This window comes from Tupaia chinensis, unplaced genomic scaffold, assembly GCF_000334495.1.
Source record: "Tupaia chinensis unplaced genomic scaffold, TupChi_1.0 Scaffold143796_1, whole genome shotgun sequence".
Classification (NCBI taxonomy): domain Eukaryota; kingdom Metazoa; phylum Chordata; class Mammalia; order Scandentia; family Tupaiidae; genus Tupaia; species Tupaia belangeri.
In genome coordinates, this window is record NW_006203646.1 from 5045530 (window position 1) to 5053683 (window position 8154).

The following is an 8154-nucleotide window of genomic DNA, read 5'->3' on the forward strand; positions in this document are numbered from 1 at the left end:
TTCTAACCCTTCTTTTCAGACCTGGAATCAGACTATAATTCCCATCTGGGCTCCTATGTCCTGTCAACTGGACCATGTCATGCTTAAACGTCTCGGTGGTTTTTCCACTGCCTACAGAATCAAAGATTCACCAGCATGAAAGAAAAGGCCTTCCACAACTGCTTCCTCCACACCCTGCTCATCTTCTACCACTCCCGTCATTTGATACCATCCTAGCTTCTTGCTGTTTGTCACAGGAGCCATGCTGTCTCATGTTGGCTACAGCTTTGCTGATGCTCTTCTATCTGAAATGACTTTGCCACCATTCTAATTCTTACACAGTCTTAGCTCAGGTGTTATTCATTCCACAAACATTTATTGAGCACCAGGTATTTGGCAGGCTGTATTGGGGCCCCACAGTTAAATAAGGAAACAGGTACCTTGCTCTCATGGAGGCTTATTCTCATAAAATCTTCACTCAACTACGATGTTAGGCCCGTGCCTCTCCTCTACTGGCCCTCCCCATTGGCCTGTGCACACACGGTCTCTACTCTTGGCTATCAGGTTGAAATAATCTTTTGGGTTCTCCTCCCTACTGTACTGTAAATTTCTTGATGGTAGGGGCTATGCCATATTTACATCAGTGTTCTCAGAGCCTGGAACAGTGCTTAGCACTGGGTAGGTTCTTAATACGATTCCCTTGTAACTCAACTATTGGTTATGAATAAATTACTCTATGTCTCAGCTTAAACTTCCCATGCTCAAGGAAGCTTTCCTTGACCCTCTAGAACAGGGCAATCTTCATCATATGCCCCTATGTTATCCTATACTATTTCTTCTCAGAATTGCACAGTTATAACTGTTCACATTATTTGTTAAAATTAGTTTTCTATACTCAGTTGTAAATTCCAAGAAATCTATACTACAGTTAGTATAATAAATGAGCCTATGAGAAGTGCTCAATAAATATTTATTAACTGACAGACTGACAAATTTTCTTATTGGATAAATGTCCTGAATGTGGATAAGCCCATGGTCTCGTAGTTAAGGTGGCTGGATCTCACATGACTGACTACACATTTTGAGTAGCTTGTAAAACACCCGAAGTGTGTGGGCTCAAAATCCAGAGAGAGTGAAGGAGAAGTTATTATAGTGTGGCTCTCCCCTGTGAGGGCTGATTTCTCACTTCTCTCTCCCTGTCAAGCACACGTGCTCTATAACAAAGAAAACCAATAAAAAAGGCAGCTGTTACATGGCCAACCACCTGATTCAGGTCCTGGACCTGGTGGCTTGAAGAACAGGTTGGTTACGTGTGCACGCATGCCCAAAATCCTGAAAGAAGGTAGAAATGGAGGAGAAGTTATTGTAGCCTCATCATGCCCCATCGAGGGTACTTTCTGGCTTTCCTCTTTCTCTCTCTCCCTCTCTCTTCAGCAAATGTTCATGACCTTTGGGTGGAAAAAAACGTCCTGAAACCATTCCTAGAGCCTACAGAAAAATCAGACCCCACTACCTGTTGGCCCATTGCCTCACTCTACCCATGTATAAAATGGAGACGTTCGGAACCAGCAGTTAGCATAATGGCTATGTCACTGAACTCCCATGTAGTCAACCGTGGTTCAAGTCCCGGACCCGGTGTCTTAAATTCACACCAGGCGCCATGTGCATGTGTGCCCAAGATCCCAAGAGGAGAATGGAGGAGAAGGGATTGTGGTGTGGCCATCCCCCTGGGGGGTGATCTCTTGCCTTCTATCTTTCTGTCTCTCTCTGTCTTTCTGGCAAGCACATGTGCCCTATAGCAAAAATCTCTCCAAAAAAAATGGAGATGTTCTTTCCCATAGGATATGCTATGCTGAATATCAAACACACTTCAGATTAAAACCATGTAAAATAAATATGCATAAATGAATTGTATAAAAAAAAGAAAAGATGATATAAAATTATTAAATACAGGCGGTCTTATTGCCTAGTAGTTTAGCAAACCAGATCCTGCATGGCTGACCAGGTGGTTCAAATCCTAGACCCAGTGGCTCAAAAAATACAATAGGTGTGTGTGTGCCTCAGATCCTAACAGGGTGGAGAAATGGAGAAAAAGCAATTGTGACGTGACCACATCCCATTGGGGGGTTGCTTTCTTTCTCTCCTTCTCTGTCTCAGAGCATCCTTGGGTAAATTAAAAACAACAACAAAAATGATTAAATATGTCAGCTGACGTTCAAGATGGGCTTTGATATACTTACTTACTTATTTCAGGATATGATATTTTATTCTACCAGAGGGGAAAAATAACAACTTTTTTTTTTCTCTTTCTCATTGCTAGCATTCGAGACAACAATTCATAAGGAAAGTAAAGAGAGAACAGAACAGGTAAAAAGTCTGTGAAGCATTTGAAGTGTATGACTTATATTTCTAAAATCCACAGTAATGGTTTGCAGAGATGCGACCAGGGAAACACACGTTGCTAAGGGACAAAATGTATCACTACTATTAAAAACTAGCTAAAGTTGTGCTCTTGGCAGAAATAACATTGATCCTTACTTCTGAATGTGGAGAGGCTTTGAAAAGCAAAGAGCAAAAAATAATAAATAAATTCAAAAACATGCAAAAATCATGATGTGTTCCTTTTTTGTGACCTAGGATTAATGACATGTTGTAAAATTAACACCTGCTACCAGTATTCTCTTATTTTCTGAGAGTCTTTTTCATTTATTCTTATTATTAGAAAGGTGATTAAGGTTACTTTGTGAAAAAAAAAAAAACTTTAGGCAATATGGATGTGTATAGGAAGCGTGAAGATTCTCCAATGTTTCTTTCTCATCTCTCTCTTTAAAAAAAATTTTTTTTTTGAGAGGTTTCTGCTATACCAGACAGAGAGACAGAAAGAGAGAATCACCGCCCCCAACCCCTCCCCAGGGGAATGGCCATGCTGCAATCCCTTCTCCTCCATTCTTCTCTCAGGATCTTGGGCATGCACGCACATGCGCACTGCATGAGTTTAAGCCACCAGGTCCAGGACTTGAACCATGGTCGTCTACATGGGAGTCCAGCGACATAGCCATTACACCAACTGCTGGTCCCCCCATCTCCCTCTTTAGAGAACAATTGTACTGCCCTTGCTGCTGTCCTCACCCCTTTGGGATTCCATGTGTTGAGAATAGGCAGGAAAGGAGAACATTGACAGGGCCTGGTCAATGGCAGTTGGTCTAACCCCTATAAGATGCCTGGATGGCTGCTTAGAGGCCAGCATTTCTCAAACTTTTTGGTGTCATGGCCTCTTCATACTCTTAAAAAGTAGAACTGAGAGATTTTAAAAATATTTATTAATTCATTTACAAACCAGAAGAGCAAAACCACATCATAAATAACATGTTTCAGGGTTGGCAGGTCATGTGGTAGTAAAGGCACTGTACTCCCACATGGCTGATCACAGTTCAAGTCTGGACCTGATGGCTTGAAAAATCTCACCAGGTGTGTGTATGTGCGTGCCCAAAATCTGAAAGGAGAATGGAAGAGAAGGGATTGTGGTGTGACAATTTCTCATTTTCCTACTCGGTCTCCAGTGAGTTCATGTGCCCTATGGCAAAAAGCTAAAGACGAAACAAGCATGTTTGTGATAGCTAACTATATTTATTGAAATGAAAAAAGAAAGTTCATGAGAAAAATGGCACTGTTTTACATTTTTGCAAACCCCATAAGTATGTGGCTTACTAGGAGCGATTTTCATATCCGCTCTGCACGGTGGGTGTAAGGGAGAGTGATCACATGTCACATGACCTCTGGGCAACTGCAGCTCTAGCTCAGGAGAGAAGGCAGTGGAAATGGCAAATAATGCCTCATAAAAATCAATTGGATCTCATGGGTTCTCTCCACTTTGAGAGCCACAGCTATAGAGAACTCGAAATCGAGCTCTGTTTTCCCTTTAATCCTGTTTTCTCTAGAAGCCTAAGTCAGCCATGACAAGAACCGCACTGGGGTAGGGAGAGCTCAGAGGATTTAGGCAGTGGTCAGGAAAGAGATTTGACAGTGGGACACACACGCACAACACAGTTATTTTTTTGTCTTTAAATCCTGCAGCCCACAGCCCTGCATGTGTCTCACCAGAGGAACAACTTCATCCTGCTACTGATCATTGCTCCTACCGTGGGATGTGTACTCTTGGTATTGCTCACGGCGTTTCTTCTGCGAGGTAAGGAGGACTGGACCAGGTGACATGGAGCCCAGGTGACTCACCTTGGTGACTCCAGGAGGATCTGATAGTGAGTTTTCTCTGCTTCTTGTTCCTTTCTCCCCTCTCCAAAGAGGCTCAGTTCTATCTCCATGCCCAACCCAACCAGGGAGGTAGCAGGTTTCCAACTCATCCTCCATAAGGTGCTAATGACTTATCTATCATTCTAGTCAAGTTTGTATTTTGAAGAACAAAAAAAGGAGATGAGCACCTTCATTTATTGGACACTTACTCTGTGCCAGTCCCAATGCCTGATTCATCGGATCCTCATTACTGCCATAATGGAAAGTCCTGTTATTATTATTGCCATTGTTGTAGGGTCGAGAAAACCCTCATCTACCCTCTTCCTTGGGTCACAATTATCTCTGGAAGAAAACCATGAATGATACAGGTCTTTTAACCTGTTCTTGTAAAGCAAGCAGTATATATATATATATATGTATATATATATGTATATGTATATATACATATATATATTTCAGTATCTATAGATACCATAATTTTTTTTCATTTTTCCGGTGGGACTGGGAAAGTGTAGTATGCATTAAGACATTGGCAATAATACTTGTTCTTGAAGAAAAGAAAGAGGAAAGACTATAAAACAGTCAATTTCAGAAGAGAAAATAATGTCGTGGACTATACAGCTCCTTATAAAAATAGGGCCTATGGGTCTCTCTCTGTCTGTCTGGTGAGCTCACACCTTCAGAGGGGATGGCCATGCCACAATCCCTTCTCCTCCATTCCCCTTTTGGGATCTTGAGCATGAATGCACATGCGACCAACATGAGTTTTAAGTGACCTGGTCTGGGACTGGAACCACAGTTGACAATGTAGAAGTCAAGCAACATAACCATTTCAGCATGTGCTGGTCCCAAGCAAGCTTTCTTAACCTGGAGGTCACAGCTGGGCTTCAGAGAAGATGCAGGGTCCTGGAATCACATGCAAAACTGTGTGTATGCTCATGTCTCCATTTTTCAGGATCCAGGATCCATAGTGTTTATTACATTCTCAGGCGGACCCATGGTTTTTTCTATCCCCACCCACTGCCACGCACACTCACATGAAATTTAAAACACTGCAAAAAGGAGCTATGAAACAGGGTTTATGGTTTTCATACAAAGTGTAGTCTCAGGACACCTGGTAACCTGACATTATTATAATAAGGAGACAAATTATTCCATAGTCGTTAATGAATGCTATTTCAGGGCAGTAAGTCAGGAGATCACACCAGTAACCATGTCAGCTATTTTAAACAGTAGTGAGTCTGTATATTTCAGCACTTTAGTTTTGCAGGTGAATACTGCAGAAAGAAATTTAGAGCTTACTGAAAGCTTGCTGTTAACCTCATGCAAAGTCATGGTTATAGTTCGGGGAAGTTTGGTGTATGTCTTTTTTTTTTTTTGGTGTATGTCTTTTGAAAATGTGTTTTAAAATCCAACTGAGAACTTGAATTCTGGGTGGGCGAGTGTCTCCAAAATGAACAGCTTAACACCACTGCCGCAATGTTTGGCCAACTTTGTAACTGATGGACCAGTTTGGATATCTGAAAAGGCTAGCGTTCGACCTGGGAAAAGGAATGGCTTTTTCTGCTTGTCATTCCCGAAGGTCTCATCTCCGGCCAGCGTCTGCTCTTCATAAGGTAGTGCTGGTCTTCTGGCAGTTCCCATTTCTAGTACAACTACTCTGCTCACTCACACTGCGGCTTTGTCTTTGCAGGGGCAATCGCTAAAACCTATTGTTCGCAGAAACACACAAGGTAATTCATCTTGCATGACTGATTGTTGTAATGATTGTACAAGCTGTTACAAATGATTAGATACTATTCAGTGGTTTAATGACTTGTGCTTGTGTTCTGATTAAACACAGGGTTGGTGGGAGAGATGCGGTATGCGAGGTGAAAAAGATAGCTCACGTTAACCTGTCTTGGTTGATGCTGCATGTCTGTCCAAAAGGCACATACAGAGGCAGGTGGCATTTCTAGAAATAGAGTAGGCAAAAATAAAAATAAAATAAAAAGAGAGAAGGTGATCTGTCACACTTTGCTTGACATTTTTTGTTCAGGTCCTTTAAACTGGACTTCATTGAGAGGAGAGTTGGTAATACGGAAAATGAAAACCACATATAGAATATTATCCCTGGGATTTGGTTCCCCTGCCCAATTAGACTATGAGAGCAGTATTTTTTGTTTTTTGGAATTTTCAAAAATAGTGTTTGAAGAAAACCTGCTACAGGATTTTAGGTATGTGCCCTTTTCTATCACCTTCTGGGAAGGAAAGGAAAAGATGTATAGACCTTTGATGAAAGTGGCCTTCACTAGCTAATTGCATCCATGCCACAGTATTTCTTAACAAATAAACATTAACGTGTGGCGAAGCCGAGACTTAGCAAGGTGACCATCCTTATTCTTACAGAGATGGCCTTGGTGATCCTTTCGGTAAATAAATGCATTTGGATCATGATTTTATATTTTGCTAAGAAACTTTTTGTTTATTTATTTAGGTTTTTGCCATAGGGCGTGTATGCTTGCCGAGAGAGACAGAAAGAGGAAAAGTGAGAAATCACCTCCCAGGGGGGATGGCCATGCCACAGTCCCTTCTCCTCCTGGGATTTTGGGTGCCCGGTGAGATTTTCAAGTCCTTGGGTATGGGACTTGAACTATGGTTGGCCATGTGGGAATCCAGTGCTTTAACCATCATGCCTCCTACTGGCCCTCTAAGAAACTCTTTATTATGATAGACTAACAAAAGCCTTTATCCTCCCACCTCAGTTTTCCCATCTATAAAATGGGAGGGTTGAACTGAATGGTCTCTGAGCCCTTTTTACTCTTAACACCTTCAGGTAGTTGTATTGTAACTTAGCAGCATCCATTTGGCTTTTTCTCTGGTCTGTTTCCCATCATCAGCCTCTCTTTTCTTCCTCACAGGCTAGACATCATTGATGAAAATAAGAATGTCCTCAATGACATGCAGCACGAAAGAGAAGACGAAGACGGCCTTTTTGTACTCTAATATGCTGGTTTTTCTTAGGACTGAGGAGGGTACATGACACTTAAACATTAAAATAAGTCTTAGACTGTTTTGGTTTTTGTTTTTTAAAAAATGCCTCCCCTATTCCATTGATGTTATTAATGCAGTCTGCCTTTAATTTTACAAGTGAAAGGTACTTTAAAGACGGCCCTCTTTTGGTTCAGCGCTTTAATGATCTATGTAGTACTACTGATCTGTGGTTTTCCATGTTAGACTTGAACACTTGCCATGATAGTGAACTCATTACACACTCAAGGGAGTCCATTCAATCTCAGGGTAGTTCTGAGATCAAGAAATATTCAGGGCCAGTGGATGGTGTGGAGGTTAAGGCAGCTGGATCCCACATAACCAACTGTGTGGGTTGAGTTCTGGACCTTAGGGCCAGTGGATGGTGTGGAGGTAAGGCAGCTGGATCCCACGTAACCAACTGTGTGGGTTGAGTTCTGGACCTGACATCTTGAAAAACACACCAGGCGTGTGTGTGTGCGTGCCCAAAATCCTGGGAGGAGGATGGAGAAGGGACTGTAACGTGGCCGTGCCCACTGGGGGTGGTGGTGGTGGTGGTGATTTCTCATTTTCCCTCTCTCTCTCCAGCAAGTGCACACACTCTATGGCAAAAATTAAAAGAAAGAAAATTTTTTAAAAGAGAAATAAGGCCAGCAGGTGGCATAGTGGTTACAATGCTAGACTCTCCCATTACCAACTGTGATTCAAGTCCTGGACCTGGCAGCTTGAAAATCATGACAAGTGTGTATGCATGCATGCCCAAAATCCTGAGAGGAAAATGTAGGAGAAGAGATTGTGGTGTGGCCATCCTCCATGAGGGGGTGAATTCTCACTTTCCCTCTCACTGTCTCTTCTGACTCTCTACAATGAGTGCATATGCCTGATGGCAAAAAGCTAAGAAATAAGAAAAGACAAATA

The 8154-nt window shown here is 42.0% G+C and overlaps 1 protein-coding gene across 2 annotated transcripts in view; it reads left to right on the plus strand.

Annotated features, from left to right (window-relative positions):
- Nucleotides 1-7269, plus strand: part of TIMD4 (T cell immunoglobulin and mucin domain containing 4) — a 38828-nt gene extending 31559 nt beyond the window's left edge. For both annotated transcript variants that reach the window (XM_027766958.1, XM_006165093.3), the window contains exons 6-9: nucleotides 2300-2346; nucleotides 4054-4165; nucleotides 5921-5960; nucleotides 7128-7269. In XM_027766958.1, coding sequence (XP_027622759.1) covers nucleotides 2300-2346; nucleotides 4054-4165; nucleotides 5921-5960; nucleotides 7128-7212 — 284 coding nt within the window. In that variant the 3' untranslated portion in view covers nucleotides 7213-7269. The remainder of the gene's footprint in view (nucleotides 1-2299; nucleotides 2347-4053; nucleotides 4166-5920; nucleotides 5961-7127) is intronic.
- The last annotated feature ends 885 nt before the right edge of the window (nucleotides 7270-8154 follow it).